The sequence below is a fragment of the Acomys minous genome, assembly GCF_964271855.1.
Source record: "Acomys minous genome assembly, chromosome: 7".
Taxonomy (NCBI): Eukaryota; Metazoa; Chordata; class Mammalia; order Rodentia; family Muridae; genus Acomys; species Acomys minous.
In genome coordinates this window covers 72943254-72968856 of record NC_140488.1, presented here as the reverse complement: position 1 = coordinate 72968856, position 25603 = coordinate 72943254, and the positions used below count along the sequence as shown (strand labels likewise).

General features: G+C 48.6%; 1 protein-coding gene and 1 long non-coding RNA gene across 2 annotated transcripts; one reads left to right on the top strand and one right to left on the bottom strand.

Annotated features, from left to right (window-relative positions):
* Window positions 1-356: 356 nt before the first annotated feature.
* Window positions 357-4378, bottom strand: LOC311601999 (uncharacterized protein; the record flags this gene model as incomplete). Its single annotated transcript, XM_084789728.1, has 7 exons — window positions 4294-4378; window positions 3427-3583; window positions 3068-3126; window positions 2653-2771; window positions 1692-1758; window positions 1291-1534; window positions 357-373 (listed from the first exon to the last, which is right to left on the bottom strand). Exons 2-7 carry the CDS (start codon window positions 3488-3490, stop codon window positions 357-359), a joined length of 570 nt encoding a protein of 189 aa, XP_084645854.1. The 5' UTR covers window positions 3491-3583; window positions 4294-4378.
* A 2497-nt stretch (window positions 4379-6875) lies between these two features.
* On the top strand, window positions 6876-8498 carry LOC311601800. Its single transcript, XR_014780655.1, has 3 exons — window positions 6876-6939; window positions 8079-8243; window positions 8389-8498. It is a non-coding gene; the product is annotated as an uncharacterized lncRNA (long non-coding RNA).
* The last annotated feature ends 17105 nt before the right edge of the window (window positions 8499-25603 follow it).

The window sequence follows — 25603 nt, the reverse complement described above, 5'->3', positions numbered from 1 at the left end:
TAATAGGCTGAGAACGTTGTGAACAGAGAGTTCCTCATATGTTGCACAGTGCAGCTCTAAAGACACAATGAAAGAGCCAAGCCCTCCAAAGGACAAACACGATGGCAGGGTCAAAACGTCCAGTCTTATTTAAGCCATTTTGCTACCTCACACTGAGGGGTTGAATGTCCAAAAAACAACTAAAGGGTTAAGGAAAACAGAACCATTGTGAACAGGAAAATATATATCAAACAGTGGGGTTGCCACTTTGGGTTCCGTAAGGCAAGTGTTGGGTGCAAGGCAGATGTCCCCTTGCCAGTCACCAAAGCAGAGTGTGTTTGCTGAGGTGACACAGAGAGGTGGGACAGCTGCAGCCTTCACTCTCCATCAGGAACTGCAGACAGAAAGGCAAAGGCAAAGTCAGATCACAAATATGTGACAGCCTGGCTCTCTAGTCATAACATTGTGTGCCAGAAGTGTAAGAGGCTCACTGCGATGAACCAACAGACCTGTTCCTAGGTGAATGCCTTCTCTCTAGCACTGGCTCCACCATCATTAACTGCCCTAGTTCCCATTTGGTCAACCCCAGGTACTCACAGAGGAACCTGGCATTCCTTTACCCCTGGCCTGGGGGGAATGCTTACACTGCCCACCCAGATAGATCCCTGTGAGACTAAAGCACCCCAACCTCATTTAGCATCTTCCTTCAAGGATACCCACAAAGAGTGGATTCCCACTCACCCTGGGCTCTTAATTGACTGTTTTTACCCAGCAGCCTTGTTTTCAAGCTTCCCTGGCTCTGAAATTCTCCTCTGAACTCACAGAACCCTTCCTGGATAGAACTCTGAGGTTTGCTGACAAAATTCAGTCTGGGAAGGTATCCATGTTCCATGTGCACAAGGAAAATATCCTGAGTTGGGATGACGATCTCCCCCACATCACAGACACCTATGCCCCGTGCATATGCTGCTAGGCCTTGTCAGGCTGCTGTGGACTGAGACACAGCTGCTGACTGGGAGACATCTCTCCTAGTTCTTTTCCTTCCACTGCCCTCCTGCAAGACTTTCCCACCTTTAGCACCTCACAGTTTTCTTGACTTCTGGGCACTGGCCCTCTGCTATTGAGCAAAACACTAGATAGGTGAAGACCTAAGCAGACACTGGGGTCCACTTTCTCACTCCCATTGAGTAGTAGGAGTCCCTGGCCGACACGTGCAGGAAACCACCAGCTCTAGCTACCTCTCTCTCAGCATAAGCCCTCCAGTTTTCCCAGTCTATCCACTCCATGCCCCTCATCCAAGCAGCCACCAACCTGGTGTCCTGCAAGTCTCTTGCCACGCTGGAGGGGAGTTGTGCAGAATCAGGAGAGCCTCGGCAGCATCCATGACCCTCTGCCTGTCTACCTCAGCAGAAAAGCTGCCCTGGTTCGAGATGTCTGGGGCCCTAGAGTGGACTGCAGGGTTCGCAGGGTTCTGGTTGGAGATGTCATTGATCTGGGGTGTGCTGTCCCTTCCCACGTGGGTACTTTGAGAGTCCTGGGAACTGATGGTGGGGACCTGCAGAAAGGGGTTGTGAGAGAAGGAATTATGACAAACCATACCTCCATCCTTGATGACAGTGGACCCTTCAGCCATCATTCCGTCCCACCAAACACCCAGCTCTACCGCTTCCCAAAGCCCACCCTCTCCCAGCACATCACCCCCAGTCATTTACCAGGAGCTGCGCTGGCCGAACTGACCGGGCAATGCAGCCGCAGGGATGCATGACCACAGAAGACAACCTGACAACGTGAGGAGAGGAAACATGGACACTAAAGGCACTGCTGACAACCCCTGCAAGCTCACAGGGAGAGCTGGGTGCTCTGCAAGGTCAGCCTGGGGGAGGGGAATATCTGAGGATAGCAGGACCAATGACACCACTGTGGTAGGACTGGAATTGTTCTGATTTCTGTATCACTGCTTCTCAGAGTCACCTTCCACATCACTTCTCTAGGAACCACCTTTTCTGAACTCTTTCCTCCCCGGGGACAGAAAGGTGACCAAGAACTGTTCTAATCTGGAAAGCAGCAGGGAAGATGGGACCGTGGTCCTCTCAGAGACCGGCTCTGGCCTCCACTTGGCCCATGCTCTTCCTGACGGGACACGTTCTCTGTTGGCCTGCAACACTCCCCGGGGCCTCTCTGGCAGGTCCAGTTATGCCTCCAGATTTCTGCAGAGCCTCCTCCCATGCCCACTCACTCTGGGTGCAGGAATAGTCTCAGCGCACTGGGAGCCAGCTGTGTGCTGTGCACATTGTGCCTATCCTCCTTAATGCTGCTGTGCAGACTAGTCTCCAGAACCGCCTGCACTGAGGGAAAAGCTCACAGTGATACTTTTCCAAGTATGCCATACAGAATATAAGAAAGCCCAGAGGTGTGTGTCTTTGCAAGTCTGGCTGCAACGTTGCTCTGCCATTCCCCTGTCATTTTTTTCCTTCCTTCTTTCTTCTCTACTTCCTTCCTTGTTTCCTTCCTCCGTACCTCCTTCCCTTCCTTCCTTCTTTCTCCTCTTGCTCTGTGTCCTCCGCCACCCACATGGTCTTCCTTCTTTCTCTCCTAACCTTATCGTACTAATAACGTGATTTCTCACACAGGACAGTAAGCCAGAGCTGGCCCTGTGGGCTTTGTTGTACTCACAGACAGGGAATAAACATGGGATGCCAAGGATCACATGAGAAAGGAATGGGCATTCGATGACTGAAGATCATAGGTGAAAAGGCTGGGGGGCAGTGGAGCAGTGGCCCTTGGATGATTTCCTGCAAGAGCACACATCCTTGTTCAAGATCAGGTCGGACACTCCAGAGAGAAGGGATAGGAATGTTTCCAAAACCGGAGATATGCATAAAGAATTACAGAGCTTTCCAAAACTTGATGACCGAACAATACCACGCTTTAGGTTTTCCTTTTAGGTCAGAACATACTAAGACCCAAAGGGAAGTGACTTTCCCAACACAGGAATTTGTCTAGAGACAAAGACGTTAGGACCCAGTTGAAACGGTACAGATGGTGACTGCTGGCGTGGACTCTCTCTGGACCTGCACATTTTCCTTACCTCTGGGGGAACTGTGTGAGGCAGGACTTCAGGCTGGTAATGAAGATCCTGTTGCTCATCTGGAAGAGACCATGCAGAGATGGTGTGAGCATCCCTTCCCACCGTAGTCTCCTGAAAGCACCCACTCCATTTGAGGACTCCTGCTCCTGCCAATCTTTACCGTACCCCCTCCACAAAGTCTCCGTTTCATGTGTACGTGGGACGCGTGACACAGAATGGGCATCTTATACCTGGACAGATTCAGGTCCTGAGAAGTATTGCCTAAGGCCACATTTCTAATCGATGGCATGACTGGTGACAGAAACACTTAGGATTACTGCACCCAAAGTGACACCAAACCCCTAGCCAGACACACTGACCCACAACATCTGATGTGGTGGAACACTCTTCAGCATTCACAGGAGATTTGGGGTCTTCAGCCATAGTCTCTCTCTGGCCTCAAGGACGGTGCCTCTGTCTCTGTGTAGCCTACACTTCTTCCACGAACTCACAGCAGTCAAGGCCCCAGCAGATTCCCTAGAGTAGGGGATGGAAGGGCTCGTGTTAGGCACACCTACAGGAGGCCTGACCTCTCTCCTATAGGTAGGGCACTCATGAGAGGAAGGCACAACTCTGCCATTTCTTGGGATCAAAGAGATTGAAATGCACTTTACCTCTGATTGGTTCTGAGTCCATGGATGTTATGCTGTCAAAGCAAACTACAGTTTCTCAGGGAGCAAGTTAGACTGACATTCTTTATTGCTCTGGTCAGTCTCCCATATCAATTGAAGTCAAAAGTCCAGTAGGAAACAGAGCACATCCCTCTTCAACTTCCTTATTCTGTGGCTCGAGAGCATGGAGAGGCCATGAAAAGGGCTGCTGGAACTCTCAACCGCAGTGGAGTTTCTCTGCCACCACATAATTCTACCTCTATTATCTAATATTATCCTTGCTCTCCGTCGCTCGCTCGCTCGCTCACTCACTCACTCACTCACTCACTCACTCACAATAACCATTCAATGAGGTCAAGACAAGTGTCCCTCCATCCTCTTCAGCGTTCACTACTCTCAGTTCTGTTGCTCCATGCTGTTCTCTGCCAAAGACCACCACCATTACTCCTTCATGGGTGAACATTCATCTGTCTTTCTAAACCACTGCATCCACTGTTGCCCGCGTGGACGAGAATGAACCCAGTCACTAATCTCAAGGAAGACCATGCATGCCCTTCTCCCTGGATTGGGGTTTACCTGCAAGCCCACTTTAGTCTTACTAATTCTTGTGATCCCCTGTGAAATAAAACCACTTGTTCCTCCTGAGATCCTGCTGTTTTGCCCACTCCGGCCTGGTGGAGTCATGCCTGAAATATCAGTACATGGGAGGCTGAGGCAGGAGAGTAGCGTGCTGGACAACAGCTCAAAACACGGGCAATCCTGTCTCCAATAATAACCACATGGAAGACATTAAAAATAAAGGATTATGGACTTCTAGGATCTTGGACATCTAACATTCATTTCTCTTCCTGCATCCCCCATTTACACATTTTCTGCTGCAACAAAAAAATATTTTTTAGACCAGAATGAAACACTATTCCCTGTGCAAGCAGGAGATTGTTCCTCTGCAGGTTGTTTTTCTCAGTACAAAATACTATCACTGTGGGCTGTAGACTTTGCTCAGAGCTTAAGAGCACTGGGTGCTCTCCCAGTCGATGCATTTTCAATCCCAGAACCCACATGGCAGTTCACAAGCCTCTGTAACTCCAGCTCCAGGGTTTCTGACAACCTCCCCACCCCACACACACAGAGACAGGTAGGCAAAACCCCATTGAACAAGAAATAAAAATAAAGTCAAAACAATACACTCTCTGCTGTCATGAAAACCCATGCCTTCTGCTATATACAGCCTTTGGCCAACCTCCAAATGCTCCTCCTCAGCGCACCAATGGCACTGAGCTCAGCTTCTTCCACGCTTTGATTGGCCCTTCTTGTGCGTGTCACGCTCTAGCAGTTCAAGAGCAGAGATTCTCCTCTGGAAACTCAGTCATCCCTCCCTACCCCACCTGAGACATAAGTAGCAGAAGCTTCCCCCTGGGGTGCTGAAGCTGGGAACCCTCGCGAAAGGGCTCAGTCAGGGGGCAGGCTACATCATGGCAGCTTCTGCCTCTCTGGCCTCACCCTTTTAGACTTGCCAGAGGAGGCAGAATGCTGAAAGATTGGGAGAGCTCTGATGAAGGGGGCAGGGATAAGAGGACTTGGAACCTAGCTTCTTTTTCTTGAAGCCAGCCTCTAGTCACCCCAGAGTCCAGCCAATCAGGATGAAGCAGTGGGCTTCTGAGGGAAGATGCAGCTCCTTCCCCTGCCAGCTGAGGCTCCTGCCAGTGAGCTGCCAGAGCTTCTCTCTCTCTCTCTCTCTCTCTCTCTCTCTCTCTCTCTCTCTCTCTCTCTCTCTCTCTCTCTCTCTCTCTCTCTCTCTCTCTCTCTCTCTCTCTCCTTGCAGCACCCTCTTCTGGACCAATGACCTTCCAAATTTACTCCCCTCACACATGCTTCCTTGCCACATTGTGGCTGCTCTGTGACCCTTGCTGACCTCTAGGTGACCCAGGATCCAGTGTCTTCTGGGAGAAGAAGACTGAGACTTGCGCCCCCTAGTGGTGGCTCCCTGGATTGCCGCCGTTTTTGTGGCGCATGTGTTTTGAACCCCTTTGCTTGCTGAGAGCTCTGTTCAGCATTCTAAAGTACAGTACCTGGGGACTAGAGAAGGCAGGCGTCCTGGTGTCAAGTGTCACTAATGCCTGGGCTCACTTGAAACGCAGAGGGGGGTGGATCTCTAAGTTTGACATCAGCATGGTAAACAGAAGTGAGTTCAGAAAAGTTAGCATGCAGATTCTCACATATAGGTGGAAGGACAAAAGACAAGGGGCCGGGAAATCACATGTTTGTCTGAGGGAATGTTTCCTAGCTGACACTACGGAGAAAAAAAAATTTTTTTTACTTACACAACAAAGACGGAGGAGGCAGGGAGTATGCGGCTAGCAGAAATATGGAGGGATTTATTCCTAGAACAGAAAACAAAAAGGTTAGATGTAGACTCCAACAAGTTGAAGCCCTTGCCAGACATCGGCAAGTATTCTCTGGGGTTTTAAGATGGCCTCAGAATGAGAAAAGACGATGTGAGGACAGATGGTGGCCCATGCCGAAATCTCACGCTGGAGTTCGAAGAGACAAATTAGAGCAGCTCGGCGACCCGATCTACTGAAGCTGTATGCACCCACACCCCCACGTTGTTTCGCACTCAAACGGAGGCAGTTTGCGGGCCCGTGACCAGAGGGTGCAAAGCTCAATTCGTCCCTCCTGTGGTAAAGGTGGCCCTCCTGAAGTGAGCAGCAGTAACCAGCACCACCACAGCGTGAGTGCAGCAGCGGGTCTCCGAGCGGCCACTATGGGCCGCCATTCTGCCGGCCGGACGAACACTGGAAGCTCATTGGCCTTTGTGGCAAGGCAGGAAGTAGAGCCTCGGGCCAAGCCGGAAGCCCTGAGAAGGCTTGAGGAACAGCCGCGAGCCTAGGCTTCTCTCAGGCGCCTCAACTCGCTGATCCTGAAGGCCTGGTACCTGGGCGTAACCACGGGTGGCACTGATGTGGGACAGGTCCTTCCTATTCTTCTGTGCCTTTCCTCTTCCCTCTACCTGCTCAGGTGCCCGTTTCCTTCGTTTTCAGGCCTCTTTAGGCGACGCCTGCCAGAGATGGGAAGCAACCAGGAGGAGCACCCCTCGACCCCCCGCAGCCTTTCGGCCCCTCCAGGCCCTTCCCAGCCCCCGCGGGCCCCGCCCCAAACCCTTCTGAGAATGCACATCCCCAGGTTGGTCGCCGGTCTGGGACCTGCCAGGCAGCAGTTGAGGTAGGCATCGGGTGTGAGGGAAGAGAAGAAGCCGCACTCGGCACGGTCGCAGCAGACAAAGTGTGGAGCCCACTGTGGGACATTAGCGGACAACCGGGAGGGAATGGGTGGGTTTGAGGAGAGGAGAGGGCGGGTGAGCGGCCTGGCTTGGAGCCAACGGGCAGGCGAGTCGGCCGGACACGGTCTTTGGGCGATGCCAGGGCCCGGTACTCGGTACTCGGCATGGGCTTCAACAAACATCTGCCACGTGTAGGATGCTGGGAAGGAATGAAAGGGCAAAGAATGGAACAGGGAGAGATGTGTATGGAATTCGCGGAAATACTGTTTGTTCGAAACAGTTTCCTGGGTGGTGGGTTTTTAGGTATGACTCGTGTGTCCACTGTCTTCAGAAGAGCAAGAGGATTTCCTGGGAGGGGTGCAGGGGTGTGAGTGGGGACAAAAGTGTAATCCGTTGAAAAGTGGAGCGAGGGGATACTTAAGATTAAGGCATGAAGAAACCTTGATTGGAGGGTGAAGGGGTAATTGAACACTGGTCATCCATGTCACTCCTGAATAGTTGCTGTGTGTTTTTCCCATGTGGGGAGCAAATGAATGCGGGACGCCCAGAAGTCAGCTGCCAAGGTGTGCAGGCTTTGGCGTGATTGTGGCTCGAGGCGCAGGGCTGCTGGAGTAGGCCTGGAAACGGGATGTGTGTCCCGAGTCTGAGCCGACTGATGGCAGAATGGAGCCAAGGGCAAGAGGTGGCTGTGGGGAGGCGGTGGGTGAGAGAGACCACATAGGAAGGATGGAGACTGTGTGAATAAGATAGGGCGATGAAGGCTGAAGGAAACTGTGAGAGGACAAACTCGTGGTGAGCATGCTGGAGAAGAAGAGTCTACTTGCCAGAGGAAGCTTTTTCTGTGTTTCTTTCTTTCTTTGTTTGCTTGTTTGCTTCCTTGCTTGCTTGGTTTTATTTGGGTTTGGGTTTCGGTTTCAGTTTCAGTTAGGGTGGTTATTATTTTTGGGGGTGGGGTTTTATGTTCTTCCTTCCTTCCTTCCTTCCTTCCTTCCTTCCTTTCTCCCTTCCTTTCTTGCTTGTCAGAAAGACCAGTTACTTTTGGGCCATTGGGATACAGTGGTGTTTCTGCTCTCCATTCCAGAATCATGGAGGCAAAAGCCAAGCCGAGTTTCTACTGCTTGCCCTCCTCCTCAGAAGCGAGCACGGGGAACACAACTGGAGCAGCACCAGGAATCAAACCAGGCCTCAGACGACCTGGAAATCTCTCTGTCAGAGGCCACAGTTGGGGCAGCCGGACCCAAGCCATGTGAGAAGCCCAGTCCTCCCGCTCTCGGGTCTGCTGGTACCCCAGTTGTGCTGTGTCCTCGTGGGTGGGGCCTGTTGGCATGGGAGGGGGGCCAGGCCCCACCCTTGCACATGACCAGCAGGAGTCCCTCAAACCCCTACTGTAGGGATCACAGTGTAGCTCTGCCTGCACCGAGTTCAGAGAAGAGGGTGCGTGGTGCACCTCTAAAGAGACGCCAGACTGGACTACCAAGAGCGAGTGTCCCCTGCAAATCTGCCAGACAGAGCAACATGTCCTCTACCTGTGCAAAAACTCACAGTGAGTATTCTTGGCTAGGGAGGGCGCCTCAGTGTAGGTGGAGGGAAGCACAGCACTAGTAACTCTGTGACCAGCCTTGTCACAGAATTGTACTCTGTGTGACCTTGGAAGAGTACACCGTGGACCTCAATGGGGCCCGGTACAGAGTAACATCGTATATCAATGGTAGGTGGCAGCTGAGTGCGGGAAGCAGAGGCCTTGCAGTTGGGGGGTGGCTGGGGGGCGGAATGGGTTGTGGGTTTGAAGAGTTCTGTGGCGGTGACTACTCAGAATGTTGGTGAATGGCTTCAGATGAGGCAGGTGGGCAGCCAACAGGGAGCAATTCTTTGTCTTTTACAGCTTGGGAGGAGAACACTGGGGGCCAGCCTGAAGACCTGCACCCTGCAAGAACCCAGAGGGTAAGGAGAGTCTGTTACTTGAGTCGGAGTGGGGGGCCCCCACCAGTTACTGTCAAGACCACTTTCCTCTTTTTCTCTTTTTCTTCCACTATATTTTTAAATTTTGTACATATACATTTATATTACTACACATATACAGAATCAACTACTTATACCAAGAAGAACCGTGACACAGTCAGGAATTATGTAAATGTTACATTCCTTGAGTTTTGGCTGTTTGTATTTGGCAGCGTTCAAGACCCCTTTCAGCTGAGTCTTAAAGTCAGGGCTCCCATCAGTTCATCACGTGGCCGTGTGCTGACGTGGGAAACATCCCTTCTCCTTGGGCCTCAGTCTTCTCAGTGGCGACATAGCAGGCTAAGACGGAGGGGGGCTTCTTCGTGTGTCTTGGGAGCACTGACATTCTGGGCTCCTGCCATCAGGGTGTGATTTGCCCATGCGTCATCCTCCCTTCCCGGCTGGCCTGGAACCCAATCCCCACCTGTGATCTCTGTCTCTACAGGAGAGCTCCCAGCTATTCTACTGGCCCCCACCACGTTCACCTCTGCCCTACAGGGCAGCAGCCTCAGAGCAGAAAATGATGGTTTCTCCTTCCATGGGGCTACATGGGGCTTTGGCCTTTCCCAACACGTGAGTAGACAGGGACTTGGAGCTGGCTGTGTCATTTGTCCGTGTGCGTCCAACCCTGTGCTCGGTGCCATAGGAGCAGCAGGAGGATGGTCTGGGAAGAAGGAGGAGGAGGAGGAGAGGGCAGGGAGAAGGCTGACACTCAGACCGAGGGGCAAACACAGGGTTCTCTCCTGCTTTGGTGGTCCATGCCTCCGAGACTTGGTACCGGTGACTTTATGTTTCCAAGCATCCACTTCCTAGAGGACATTTTGGCAAAACATATTGTACACCTGTCGCACTGTAAAGAGCACCAGAGCAAGGCCTTCCAGCACACAGTAGGCCTTCCGCACACGCACACTGTTTCTCTGCATCCCAACAGATGGGTGAGACAGAAGGTCCCAATGAAACCTAGTGTCACGGCAGAGAGAGCCACAGAGGCCCAGGGGAAAGTCCAGAGGACAACAGAGAAACCCTCCTGGGAGTGCTTCAGGCTTCCTTTCATGATGTGTGGTGGCTGGTAAAGAGCTGGCAGGACCCTGTCCCTGAGACCCGAATCTCTCCAGGGACTTTGCAGTTTCAAATGCAGACACCTGTGGTTCCCTGATGTCCTCTTCAAAACAAACAAACAAACAACAACAACAACAAAAACAGACACTATAGAGATGACTGTCTCAGGAAAAATGTGTCGGGGTGTGAGGTGATGTTATGTCAAGGAAAGCCGAGTGAGCAGGACAGAGTGTGTGTCCAAGCCGTGGGATCTGAGCTCTCCACAGCCCTGTGGATTCCCACGTTCTGGTAGTGCAAAAACCCCGCCAGTCTCTCTCTTCAGGATCTACCTACACACCCCGGTGCTTGATCCCCACATCTCTTGTTTCCAGATACTCAAGGGTGAAGCTCCTGCCATGTCCTAGCACAGAGCGTCATCCACTGGAGCTGCAGGTCCCTGCAGAAGTGAGGCTTCTGGAAACTGGGGAGGCGGGAGCTAAGTGGCTGTGTAGACAAGTCGGCCTAGGCCTTGGGAGTGGGCAGTGGAGTCAGCTGGGCACTGGGTGGGGGGCTCATGTGCTTCTGAGAAGAGGTATCAGATAGAGGGCTCCTATTCTCCTCACACCTGTTCCTTTGCAGGGCCCCAGTGCCTCAGTTTCTGCTGCCTCAGAGCGTCAGGAGATACTGGAGGCTGCCGAGGCCTTGTTGACTCTGAAGAACTCTTCTTGGACCCGGCGCTCGACCCACAGATAACCAGGTAGCTGGCCTGTTGCAAAGGAGCATGGGATGGAGATGCTTGGGAGAGTGGAAGCACTGTGCTAAGTTGGTCTTCGCTGGGCACACGGGCTTAGTTGGTGGTTGGATTGACTTTGGGGCTGGGTACCCCAGACATCTGAATCTGACTTCAGGGAGGGCACGTGGGGATCATGCAGCAGATACGTGGCTTGTCGAGTTTTGTGCTCAGCAGTAACTAACAGGCTGGGGTCCTTTTGTCAGGAGAGAGGAAGACACTGATGTCCCTAGGTGTTGCAGGGATTTGATCCAGGGCAGGAAGAAGTAAATCTGGCTTCTGGATTCCCTGCCCAGGCCAGTGTCTGCAGTCTACTGCAAACTCTGGTGGTGGGTTTATTGCATGCCTCTGATTTCAGGGGGATTTCCGTTCAGATGTGCAGGCTGGATTCCTTCTCAAGGTGTGTTTTGCCATCAAATCATAAAACGGCCCACCCAGAGGGCTAGGGCTCTGTGATCTGAGAAGGGAATTCAACCTCTCTCATATGTCTGGAAAGCAAGGCCAGGCACTATTGCGCCAGGAGGCAGATGGGGCCTAGGAAATGTAGCAGGAAGCCATGCTGGACAGAACTGCTGGAAGGGAAGGTGCAGAATAAAACTGGAGAGGTGGCTGATTACAGGGATCTGGCAATGGTGGGGGGTGAAACCTAAGCTAGGGCTTCTTAATGTTTCCTGACCAACCTACTTGCAAACACCACTGTGCTTGCACTAAAGCACATGAACACACACACACACACACACACACACACACACACACACACACACACACACACACACACACACATCCTGGCACTAGGCCAGGAGCAGTGGGTAGTGGGAAGCCTAGGAAATGTTCTGATATCAGGAAGGTTATATTTAGAGACCATGAACTTCAGCACCATAGACTGGTGTCCTGGATGGAGAAATCAGGGAAGGTGAGTCTGGAGATGGGGAATTCAGACAAAAACAAGTCTGTCCACTGGTGTCAGTGACAAGTCATCAATTGTAGGAGACAGTGGAGAAGCGAGGAGAGTCTGGGAAGGGATTTGTGTTCATTAGGTGGTTTTGATCCCATCCTTTCTGCTTTCAGGTCTTGCGTGAGTTAGAACAGTGAAGCCTCCCAGCCCATGCTTGAGATACCTTGGGATCCAGCAGCTGGCTCCCCCCACCTCCTGCACCTTCCTCTTAAGCTTAAGTGCCCAGAGGAGGGGGTGCAGGCTTGTTCAAACAGCAAGTCATTGATAGCCTGTGCGGTTCAGGCCTGAAACAGTTCAATGTGCTTTAGAGGCCTTAGGGCGTTTACTAAGCTTTCAGGCTCTTCATACTGTGGGGTCAGTTCCTTGGCTCATATGCTATGTTCCTTTACCCTCTCCCTTGTCCCCTTGAAAGCTCTTGCTTTTTGGTGTATCTTCTGTGAACAGCATTGCTTAATTTAATAGGGCCTGTCTGTCAGAGGGCTTCTGAGTGGGTTGGTAGGCCAGTGTTTGCATTTGTTTTTAGTTGTGTTTGTACCCAGGCATTACTGTACTTAATACTTGAATGTGGACACAAGAGAAGTTTCCATTCGTGACTATCCTTGTGCATGTGAACAAACAATCATTCATTGGTGGGAGGCACTGCTCAGGTCTTCAGTGTAAGTGATTGCACCTTGCCCAATGGTCTCTCCTCTGGGACTCTGACCATGCCACACGTTCCAAGCCTTAGCCACTTGGAATGACTCCTTCACAACTTCAAACACTCTCTCCCAATAGAGACTGTTATACCTTACCAAGCTGGGCTGTCAGCATGGAATTCAGCCTAGGCACCCTCTGGACCACAGCTTTGGTGCGCCAGCCCTGAGAAGCATAATCCCAGAAGATGTCCCTTCTGCATCACAGATGCTTTTCCAGTCCCATCTGACCAGCATCAATTATCTTGGTAAAGCAAAAGCTTCACTTTAGTGGTGCTTTTATTATGTTAAGTGCAGTTCATTCTCCAGCCCCATAGGTGTGTGATGGTCAATATGTGATTTAAGCTACTGAAGTGATTCTTTTACAATTAGGTGCCCTTCTGGTTGGTCCCAATATGGTAAGAATTACAATTTTCCCTTGATGGAATTATTTTTCCTTGATGATTATGTCGTGTCTTTCCTCGTAATGGATTTTTTCCATGATTATGTTGTGCCTTTCCTCATATCTTTGAATACCTTTTGATTCGAAGTCTTTTGTTGTCCGATACTAAAATGTCTACACAATCTTGCATCTTGGATCTATTTGCTTGGAATTCCTTTTTTTTCATCCTTTAACCTGAGGTGGTATCAATCCTTGGTATTGAGGTATGTTTCTTGGATGCAGCAGAAAGTTGGATCCTTATTTTGCATGCATTCTAATACTCCGTGTCTGTTTTTTGGGTAATTTAGACCAATGATGTTCCAATTTATCAGTGAAAAGTTTTTGTTAATTTCTGTTATGTGGTGGTTTTGGGGGTGGTGGTGGGGGTGGTGTCAGCTCATGCTGATGAGATTGTGGAGCAAAGGGAGTACTCACCTGTGGCTAGTGGGAGTGCCAACTTGTGCAGTACCTATGGAAACAAGTGTGGGCATATTAGTGGTCGTGGTTTCTTCTATATGTATTTATGGGTTGTATATGTACTCTATGTGATCTATGAACTTCAAAATAAAGAGGCTGTGTTAGCCGTTTGTAAGTTATTTGTACAACCAATACTGTCTACTATTTGGTTCCTCTATGATACAAAATTGTAAATGTCAGTCTATATCCAACACACATGTTCAATGTTTATTTGTTTAGGACTTCCCTGTATACTTGAAGCATGCAAAGTGGAAGATCTTCAGTGCCGTCTCCACTTAAGCTGGGGTGGGGGCGATCGATGTGCTGTATAGCTTGATGGTCCTTGTTTCACATTCTTGTGTTTCTCACCCTAATAGCACACAACTTTCATTTCAAGCTGTCTTTGAGAAAGCTCGGTGGGAGGGGGACACATCGACACAGCTATGAGAACCCAGGGATCAAATGCCACAAGCTCTGAGCCATAAGGAGAGCCAACACTTGTACTGGGCCATGGCTGTTCCCAGGCTAGGAGAGTAGCAGTGTTATTGGTGAGTGTGCAGAGAATCTCGGGTGAGTGCAGGGTGGCATAGGCTAGTCTCTGCCCCTATGGAGCGGTGACTCTGCAGCTCCGAACAGAGTGGGAGGCAAGAGACAGGTCCATCAAAGCCTAGAGCAGTGGTCCTCTACCTTCCTAATGCCATGACTCTTTACTACAATTCTTCATGCTGTGGTGACTCCCAACCATAACATTGTTTCGCTGCCACCCCATAGTTGCAATTTGCTACTGCTGTGATGTGTAATGTAAGTATGTGATACACAGGATATCTGACATGCAACCCGGTGGGGCTCTCCTCCCACAGGTTGGGAATCGGTGGCCTAGAGAGACCGTGATAGGTGACTGTAGCAGGAGGTAAGATCTGCATCAGAGGCCCATCATTTGTTAGACACAGTGTCGGAGTAGCGCTGAGTGGTAGCAGCGAGCATCTTGCGGGCGGTGGGCAGATAGTTCTTCTATGGCCATGGTTGGGGTCAGCCTGTGGAGTGTTGGGCAGAACAGGTGGGTCTGTGCCTGGAGAGTGTTGTGCAGAAAGGACCGGTCTGTGTCTGAGAAGTGGAGCTGATGTGAAGGCTCCTCGTGGGTCAGTCCTCCTCTGCTTCAAGGTTCTTCGAGCAGCTACTCAGTGGAACCATTTTCAGCAAATATTTCAGTAGACATTCACTGGTTAATCACAAATCGCGCGCATGCACGCAGGCAGGCATGCACGCTCGCTAGCACGAGCCATAACCCCTGGGTACACTATTTAGCCACTGGGATTTGAAATGTCCAATCCTCTTAAGGTCGCTGTAGCTAAGTCTTGGATTTGAAGTTCGACTGGGATTGGAGAAGTTATTGCATAGAGCGCTGATTCCCAACCGAGTTCGGCTTAGTAAATTTTTTTTTGTCAGCCTGACACAGCTATGGTCATCTGAGAAGAGGAAACCCCAATTGAGGAACTCTTTCCACCTGACTGGCATGCGTATTTTCTTGATTAACAATTGATGATGGAGGATTCAGCCCACTGGGGCACTGCCATCTCTAGGCAAGTAGCCTTGTGTTATGTAAGAAATTAGGCCAAGCAAGCCATGGAGCGAGGCAGTAAGCAGCAGTTCCCCATGGGCTCTGCGTCAGTCCCAGCCTTGAGTTCCTGCCTGTCTGCAATCAATCTCAGGGCCCTAAGATGAAGGGAGAAACTGCACCTTTCCTCTTCGCTTGCTGGAGGTAACTGGTGGTATTCAGAATAATAGAAACCAAGTAGGGCAAAGCCCAAGTCAGTAGACAGAGGACTGGTGAGGAGAGATGCTGCTCAGGCCAGAGATGTGCCACAGAGAAGGGAACCATCTAAGTCACACTGGGATTAGCGACTTGGTGATGGTTAATCTGCACTGTGGCTCTGACTGCATTTTAGTCAAGCAGGAGGTGTATGCCTGGATATGTCTGTCTATGAGGAGGGTTACAGAACCATAATCTTGAGGGGAGATGGCTCCCTATGAATGTGGATGGTGTCATTGCCAGGACTGGGTTCCAGCATTGAATAAAAAGGAAAAAAGAAATGCCACTATCCCCTGCTCCATGTGTTCAATTTTCCCCAGTGGTGGAGTCTCCGTTGCCTGCAACAGGCCGATTGAACTCTGGCACACACTCCCCTCCAGGAAGGTTGTACCTTTTATACTGGGAACCTAAATGTATACTCTGTGAGCTATTTTTGAAAACAATGAAACACATAACCAACACAGGCCCGACTGTTCTCGGCCTGCGGGTCCCACTTTGGCTGTCCTAGGGGAATCGAAAAAAGGGGCTTGGGACTTGAAATGCTGCTGTCTGCCTGTCCACTACAGCCTCCTCTGAAAAGACCCTCCCCCGCTAAACAAAAAAGGACAATGGTTTCTCATAGCTTGTGCTGCCAAGCTTTTCCCTTTTTCTTCTTCATTCTGTGATTTTGACTTGTACAGGAGACTGGGTTACTATAGACAAGAGGAGTAGTTGTGTTTTTCTATGTCCTGTTTGTGTGTTCTTGTAGGTAAAATGCATTTCATCGTCCAATAAAACTGCCTGGAGACTACCCCCTTCCTCTCTGGTAAAGAATCAGCTGTGCCCAGTCCTCCCTTGCAGCCTTACCACGAGGAAACTATGTTGCAGTACCTTCCAAGGACACCCTAAGAAGACAGAAACCACTTATCACAGGGAGAACAACCTTGTGTAGTTGGAGACAAGGTTGTCTCTTGGGGGTCCTCTTTTTTGAGGAGCCGTGGATGCCTGGGTACTGTGAAGACTAAAGCCCTTTTAGGAGGGTCCTTACATTCTTTGTGTACGTGGCCCTCTCCCACCTCTTCATCACCGTGGCTCAAGATGTTCAGCTGTGAAGCCTGCTTAGACTACAAGGGGAGGGAACTTGCAAGTCTCCCCTCCTCACTGTATGGCAGAATGGGGGTCAGAGCTGGCAGCTGTGAGAAGAAACACTCTTGAGTGGAGACTGCATTGCAACAAATGCCCCCGACATAGCAAGCATCATTGCCTCAAGGAGGGCTCATGATTCCCTGTAGAGTACTCAGAAAGATGCTTGCTCTCCTCTCCAAGACACCCTGTCCCTTTCACCAAAAACACTCTCCAGGCTCTCCTTGAGTTGATGTCAGTATGGAATGTGAAGGAAATATCAGGAAGCCAAAACACTGTAAAGTTTGCCAGGGTTTATTTCAATCTCATCGAACAAGATTCTTGGGAGAACAGGGACCTGGGTAGCAGAAGGCCTTGCTCACTGTCCATGTCCCCATGTCCAGGGCTCCTGGGATCTCAGACTCAGCGAGTCTGGCGTCCTCTCCTAAGGAGGAAACAGAGAGACAAGTGGACCCTAAAAGCCCTGTGGGAACTGAGAGGAGGGCTTGGGCGCTGCCTGGGGGAGAGCAAGGGAGACAGCCAGGCTTGCTGTGAGAGATGAGAGAGGGAGGGGCTGGCTCAGGGCCCTCACCTGAAGAAGCTGGACACACGTGCCAGCGTTCTCTGGAAGCGGCCCTTCCAGGACCTTCTTGGAGGAGCAGAGTTGCTGGTTTCTCTTGGCCATAGCATGCTTTCTCCATGGTGAGAGCAAAGACACCACCTTCATGGGAGTACCATGGGTTTCCCCCAGTCTGAGAAAGAGGGTTAAGGCAGCAGTTCCATCATGGCTGCTGCCAGCTACCTGATTTGTGTACTACGATGTGCACCTGCACTGCAGGTAGAGGTGCACAGGCTGGGGTAGAGGGAGACCTGCCATGAGCGAACCCAGCCGCCCCTGGAGGGTGTTCCAGACCCATGGAAATGACACTTACCAACCCAGAAGGAGGAAAGAAGGGGATGAAGACCATGCTTCCAAGAACGTGTGTGGTGTCACCAGTAGCACCCTACTCCAGGGCTCCTTTGCCCAAATCAGCTGAGCTCCCCCTATGCTGGGTGTAGAGTGTGGGACCCAACCTCTCCATAGCCCTAAACCCCGCCCCTTATGCCTCTAACCTATTGCCTGTGCCTATGGCTCTTCCCGGCTTCAGGCCCGCACACTGTGCTCAACCAGTGGATACATTTCTGGAGTGTGGCCTGCTTCCCAACTCCCGCCCCTCGGAACTCTCCTTCTTTCTTGGCTTGGCTTTTCATCTTCACTCTGTGCAGGGCAGCAGCCTGAGCGCAAGTTCTGCTGTCTGAAGTAAAAATGCAGAGGTCTTCGGTCTCTCGGTGAGTGCCCGTTCGGCAGGGTTTCCACACACAAAACTGCTCAGGAGTCCTGCCTGCGGTCACCCCATTTGGTTAGGACTACCGTGTTTCTCGTGGCTCTCAGGAGGCTCAGCTTCCACATGATTCCTCGAGTACATGCTGGGCATGGCGCCCTGAGGCCTGGAGGACAGGTCACCAGCTTTCCTCTGAGGGGTTTGCGCTCCACAGGTCATGCACATACCTGCTCCTGTGTGTCTGCTTCCGGTGGGTGATGCAAAGTATTTTGGGGCCTCGGAGCTTCTTCCGTGTGCAGGACAGTCACAAGGGATCAGACATAGTGTTTCAGCTTTAGCAGTTTACACTTAGATCTGAGATTCGTTTTCAGTTACCTCTTTTGGGAGATATTGGAGTCAATTGAGAGTTGTTTGTTTGAAAGATTTTCCTTGAAGGCATCTTCTTTTTTGCTGTGCCATTCCCTAATACAATTATCATAGAGTCTTTGCAGTGCTGCCTCTGGCTTTTTAAAAATTCATTGTTTTTTTCCATTTTTAATTAATTTATTCATATTACACCTCAATTGCTAGCCCTTCCCTTGTATCCTCCTATTCCTCCCTTTCTCACACTTTCCCCCTTCTCCGCTCCCCTATGTCTGTGATTGAGGGAGACCTCCTCCCCCTATATATGCTCTTAGAATAACGAGTCTCTTCTTGGTAACTTGCTATCCTTCTCTAAGTGCCGCCAGGCCTCCCCATCCAGGGGACGTGGTCAGAAAAGGGGCACCAGAGTTCGTGTCAGAGTCAGATCTCACTCTCCACTCAGTGGTGGAGAATATCCTGTTCATCAGCTAGGTCTGGGTAGGGGTTCGAAGTTTACTGCCTATTTCTTCTTGGCTGGTGCCTTAGTTTGAGGAGGACCCCAGGACCCAGATATGCCTGTCATAAAGTTCTTCTTGTAGGTTTCCAGGACTCTGTGGATCCTTCAATTTCCCTGTTCTTCCATGCTACTCTCACCTAAAGTCTCAATAGGATGTCCTCTCCTCTGACCCACTTTCCTGGTAAGTAAAGTTTATCATGGGACGTATCCCTTGGACTAGTGTCTTGATATAAGTGAGTATATACCGTTTGTCTCTTTTTGCTTCTGGGTGAACTCACTCATTATGATGATTTCTAGTTCAGTCCATTTGTCCACAAATTTCAGACTTCCTTGTTTTTAACAGCTGAGTAGTATTCCATAGCGTAAATGTACCACAGTTTCTTAGTCCATTCTTCTACTGAGGGACAGTTAGGCTGTTTCCATGTTCTGGCTATTATGAATAAGGCAGGTATGAACATGGTTGTGCATATTTCCCTGTTGTGTGGGAGGGCATTTCCTGTGTATATTCCAAGGAGTGGGATAGATGGGTCTTGAGGAAGCCCTATTCCCATTTTTCTGAGAAAGCGCCAGATAGCTTTCCAAAGTGGTTGTACTAGTTTGCATTCCCACCAGCAATGAAGGCCTGTTGCTCTCTCTCTCCACATCCTCGCCAACATGTGGTGTCACTTGAGTTTTTGATCTTAGCCTTTCTGATGGGTGTAAGATGGAATCTCAGTGTCGTTTTGATTTGCATTTCTCTGATGACTAGCGAGGACGAGCATTTCTTTAAGTGTTTCTCAACCATTTGATATTCCTCTGTTGAGAATTCTCTGTTTAGTTCTGAGCCCCATTTCACAATTAGGCTGTTTGGTTTTGTGGTGTTTAATTTCTTGAGTTCTTTATATATTTTGGATATTAGACCTGTGTCAGATGTAGGGTTGGTGAAGATCTTTTTCCAGTCTGTAGGCTGTCGCCTTGTTCTGCTGACAGTGTCTCCTGCCTTACAGAAGCTTCTCAGCCTCATGAGGTCCCATTTATTAATCGTTGACCTTAAGGCCTGGGCAGTTGGTGTTCTGTTCAGGAAGTTGTCTCCTGTGCCTATGTGTTCCAGGCTCTTCCCCACTTTTCCCTCTAACTGAATTAAGGTCTCTGGTTTTAAGTTGGGGTCTTTAATCCACTTCGACTTGAGTTTTGCTCATGGTGACAAATAGGGATCTAACTGCATCTTTCTACATGTAGACATCCAGTTAGACCAGCACCATTTGTTGAAGATGCTATCGTTTTTCCATTGAATAGATTTGGCTTCTTTGTCAAAAATCAAGTGAACAAATGTGTGTGGATTCATCTCTGGGTCTTCAATTCGATTCCATCGATCCCCCAGTCTATTGCTTTGCCAGGACCATGCTGTTTTAATTACTGTTGCTCTGTAGTACAGCTTGAGATCAGGTATGGAGATTCCTCCATAGGATCTTTTATTGTGTAAGTTGTTTTTGCTATTCTGGGCTTTTTATTTCTCCATATGAATTTGAGAATTGATCTTTCAATATCTTCAAAGTATTTTGTGGGTATTTTGATAGGGATTGCGTTGAATCTGTAAATTGCTTTTGGTAAGATGGCGATTTTTATTATGCTAATTCTCCTGATCCATGAACAAGGTAAATTCCTCCATCTTCTGATGTCATCTTCAATCTCTCTCTTCAGAGGTTTAAATTTTCTTTTCAAATAAGTCCTTCACTTGCTTGGTTTGAGTTACTCCTAGATGTTTTATATAGCTTGTGGCTATCGTGGAGGGAATAGTTTTCCTAATTTCTTCCTCTGCCTGTTTGTCATTTGTATATAGGAAAGCTACTGACTTTTTTTAGTTAATTTTGTATCCTGCCAATTTGCTGAAGGTGTTTATCAGCTGTAGGAGTTCTCTGGTGGAATTTTGGGGGTCATTTCTATACACTATCATATCATCTGCAAATAGGGGTAATTTGACTTCTTCCTTTCCCATTTGGATCCCCCTGATCTCCTTTTAATATCTTATTGCTCTGGCTAGAACTTCAAGAACTATATTGAAGAGATATGGGGACAGAGGGCAGCCTTGTCTGGTCCCCGAATTTAGAGGGATTTCCTTGAGTATCTCTCCATTTACTTTAATGTTGGATATTGATTTGCTGTATATAGCCTTTATCATGTTTAGATAAGTGCCTTGTATTCCTGATTTCTCCAGAACTTTAAACATGAATGGGTGCTGGATTTTGTCAAATGCTTTTTCTGTGTCTAAGGAGATGATCATGTGGTTTTTTCTTTCAGTTTGTTTCTATGGTGGATTTCATTGATGGATTTCCATAGGTTAAACCATCCCTGCATGCCTGGAATGAAGCCTACCTGGTCATGTTGAATAATGTCTTTGATATGCAGTTGTATTCTTTTTGTGAGTATTTTATTGAGTATTTTTGCTTCAATGTTCATAAGAGAAATTGGTCTGAGATTCTCTTTTTTTGTTGGGACTTTGTGGGGTTTAGGTATCACCGTGACTATGGCCTCATAGAAAGAAGTTGGTAATGTTCTGTCCATTTCTATCTTTTGGAATAGCTTGAATAGAATCGGTATTAGCTTCTCTGGTAGAATCCTGTGCTGAAGCCATCTGGTCCTGGACTCTTTTTTTTTTCTTTTTGGCTGGGAGACTATCAATGGTTGCTTCTATTTCTATAGGCGAAATAGGGCTATTTAATTTGTTTATCGGATGTTGATTCAATTTTAGCAAATGGAATTGGTGGAGAAAATTGTCGATTTCCCTTAGATTTTCAAATTTTGTGGCATAAATGCCTTTAAAGTAGGCTCTAACATTCGGGGGATGATGTCCCTGAAGATTGTGAAGTATTTCTTATATCAAATATCATGTAACATCGTAAAGAGAGATGGTCCGGCAATTATTTTTGTTCGGTGGAATGCTGTGAACTAAGCAAATCCTAATAGTTCTAAGTACAGAAAACAAGTGTACTTAGTGTACAATTGAGGAATAATTGGGATATCTGTATCATATGCCCTACCCACACACCTCCAAGTCTCAAGGATCTTTGTGAAAGAAGAGGCAAGAAGATTGTGAGACCTAAAAGTCAGGAAAGACTAGGATAAGACAGTGTCTTCTGCTTACGACAAGACCTCTGTACTGGGGGAGAGCAAGGGAGACAGCCAGGGTTGCTGTGAGAGATGAGAGAGGGAGGGGCTGGCTCAGAGCCCTCACCTGAAGAAGCTGGACACTCGTGCCAGCCCTCTCTGGAAGCAGCACTTCCAGGACCTTCTTGGAGGAGCCGACTTCTGGGTCCCTCTTGGCCCATAGGATGCCTTCTCCATGGTGACAGCAAAGACACCACCTTCCTGGGAGTACCAAGTGTTTCCCCGAGTCTGAAAAAGAGAGTTAAGGCACCAGTTCCATCATGGCTGCTGTCCACTACCCTATTTGTCTACTGCGATGTGCACCTGCACCGCTGATAGAGGTGCACAGGACGGAGGAGAGGGGAGACCTGACATGAGCAAAGCCCCGCCCCCCTGGGGTTGTTCCAGACTCCATGGGAATGACACTTGTAGAACCAGGAGGAGGAAAGGAGGGGATGAAGACCCTATTTCCATGAATGTGTGCGGTGTCACCAGTGGCACCCTACTCCAGGACTCCTTTGCCAAATCAGCTGAGCTGCCACCTATGCTGGGTGCAGAGTGTGGGGCCTAACCTCTCCATAGCCCTAAACCCTTTCCAACTCCCGCCCCTAGGAACTCTCTTTCTTTATTGGCCTGGCTTTTCATCTTCACTCTGTGCAGGGCAGCAGCCTGAATGCAAGTTTTGCTGTTTGAAGTAAAAATACAGAGGTCTTCGGTCTCTCAGTGAGTGCCTGTTTGGCAGGGTTTCCACACACAAAACTGCTCAGGAGTCCTGCCTGCGGTCCCTCCATTTAGTTCGGACTACCGTGTTTCTCGTGGCTCTCAGGAAGCTCAGCTTCCACATGATTCCTCGAGTACATGCTGAGGTCACCAGCTTTCCTCTGAGGGGTTTGCGCTCCACAGGTCTGCTCATACCTGCTCCTGTGTGTCTGCTTCCGGTGGTTGATGAAATGTATTTTGCGGCCTCAAGAGTTTCTTCTACGTGCAGGACAGTCACAAGGGATCAGACATAGGGTTTCAGGTTTAGCAGTTTACACTTAGATCTGTGATTCGTTTTCAGTTACCTCTTTTGCAAGACGTTGGAGCCCATTGACAGTTGTTTGTTTGAAAGTTTTTCCTTGAAGGCATATACTTTTTTTTTTTTACTGTGCCCTTCCCTAATACAATTATCATAGAGCCTTTGCGGTGTTGCTTCTGGCTTTTTAAAAATTCACTCATTTTTATGTCCTGTCCTAAGGTGACCCCTAGATGTGGCACTTACCATAGTGTTGTGCGATAACAGTGTATTCTGGGTCCTCTTCCAAATATCGTTAGCGATTTTGTGTCCTATGCATTGCTCTGAGCAATAACTTTTCGTTTTGTTGATGATTACAGTGAGTAAAATCCTGACCTTATAGTGTTGTGATTAAAAAGCATAGTACTATTATTTCCGTTTTCCACAGCAAGATATTAATGGCTTTCTTTAACCAAGTCTTTCTGTGGTTGTGCCAATATTCTCAACAGATGTATCTTCCTGTTATTGAAAACTGTTATTAAATCAATTTGAGAGTATTGTTGAATTTTAGTGGGCCTGTGTAAAACATTTTTTCCTATTCAACAACCTTGTACACATTTCCAACATTCAGGGGATGATATCTCTGTAGACTGTGGAGTATTTCTTATATCAAATATTATGTAACTTCTTAAAGGAAGATCATCCGGTAATTATGTTTTTTGTTCAGTGGAATGCTGTGAACTAAGCAAATCCTAATAGTTCTAAGTACAGAAAACAAGTGTCTGTGGAGTTTTGAGCTATAATTGGGATATCTGTATCATATGCCCTACCCACACATCTCCAAGTCTCAAGAACGTTTGTGAAAGAAGAGGCAGGAAAATTGTGAGACCTAAAGGTTAGGAAAGACTGGGATAAGACAGTGTCTTCTGCTTAGGACAGGACCTCTGTACTTTTGAACTCATAGCACTGTAGAGCTGAGGCGGTCCATGGGCTCACAATCAAGCCCAGTGTGCCCTACGGCCTATGCTGATCGCTTGCTACAGTTTCCTGAGTAATGCTATTACAGGAACGCACCCTCAGGCCAGCTTCATGTGTGGCACTTAAATGTCTAATAAGAGCTGGAGTGACGTCTCAGTGGTTATGAGCACTGGTCGCCCTTACAGGAGTTCTGAGTTCATTCCCCAGAACCCACATAGCAGAATACAACTACCTGCAACTCCAGCTCCAGTGAATATGATGCCCTCCTTTGACTTCTGCAGGCACCAGGCACATGGTATACATGCATACATGCAGATAGACTATGCGCACACTTAAAGAATAAGTAAATATAGGAAAAATTTAGTGGTGAAGGGGCCTTGTATAACTAGAGTAAACTAGAGTAAACTGTGCTTTCTGGTGAATATTCTTCACACAGTGACATGGCATAGATGGGCCTAAAAATTGTGAACCTTGAGAATAGCTGGGAACACAGGCATGAGCTATTACAACAAGTTTACTGTGCTCCTATTTTCTTTTCACATTACTTTGATTTTACATAACCCTGTGTCTGTGTGTGAGAGAGAGAGAGAGAGAGAGGGAGAGAGAGAGGAGAGAGAGAGAGAGAGAGAGAGAGAGAGAGAGAGAGAGAGAGAGAGAGAGAGACAGGGACAGGGACAGAGAGACAGAGAGAGACAGAGAGACAGAGAAACAGAGAGAGAGAGAGAGAGAGAGAGAGAGAGAGAGAGAGAGAGAGAGAGAGAGGGAATGCATGCAGGTCTGGTGCCTGCAGAGAGGGAATCAGAGCCCCTGGAATTAGAGTCCCTTATGATGGGGATATGATCGGGAGCTGTCACGTGGGTTCTGGGAACTTAACTGGGCCCTCTCCAAGAGCAGGAAGTGCTCTTGAACTTTGAACAATCTAGCCAGTTCCTGATGTGATCCTCTCCTGTGCTGTTTATGGAAGGCAACATGAACAGCTCTTTCTGTGCCACTGACCATGGTGCAAAGAGTATAGGCAGGAGGATACTGGACATTTCTTTATTCTCAGCCTTGCTACTTATGTTTGAGATCATGATGGCTGAGGCTGGGTATGGTAAGTGGAGCCTCTTACATTTTGTTAAGGTGAGCAAACTATCTGAAGAGATGCCCAGGAATGAATCTCTGCTGTGGGATCTGTTCTGTGCCCCCGATACTAATCTGCAAGTCACTTTTAGTATGGATTTTCTAACCTACACTTCAACAGCGTGGCGAGGAGCACAAAATGAAGCAAACTGGTCCATTTATGGTAGGTAAGAAAGGACTGGGTACAAGGACAAATATACCTGCCAAGGGCAGCCTTTAAAAGCTGGAATTGAATCTGCATTCTCTAGAAGAACAGTTCGTGTGCCTAACTGCTCAGGCATCTCTCCAGCCCCTCTAGTGTCTTTTGAGAGTTCCTCTTGGTATTCTTGTAGGAAAGCCCTGGCCATGATAATTTTCCTCACTTTTCCTTTATTAAACAATAACTTTAACTCAACATAATTTTAAACAGCAGAGTGAATGTGATATCGGCTCCTAAAATGATCCCCCTAAACGATCTTTCAAACATTTACTAGACATCACACCTTGGGAGTGCTGGAGATATGAGGCACATCATACTCTGCTCTTTCATGAGCTACGGTGTTGTTGAGATGTTCTTCTGAGCAGAGCTGTGTGCTCCTGTGCTTTCAGTGGTGTTCACATGTAGGCACTTGCACAAGGGCAGAGCTAGGTCTCACAATAGTTAACCTCAAAAGAACTGAGAGGAAGGTACAGAATTTGCTGTAGAGGTGAGGGAAATGCTAGCCCTTGGACAGAAGAAAACCAATGCCTGGGGACAGAACCCACCCACCCCAGCTCCTGGCCTCTTATTGATGCTGGCATGTTTCTCTTAACCAAAAGTATGAGTTCACTGGAGTCTTTGTGTGTCTTTCCTGAATAACTAGATAGCCTGCATATGGCAGATTCCTCTTCCTCAGTGTGAATTGGAGTTGGAGCTGGATTTCAGAAGTTCTGAGAAGAGAAGGTAAGGCACCCAAGTGGCTGGGCAA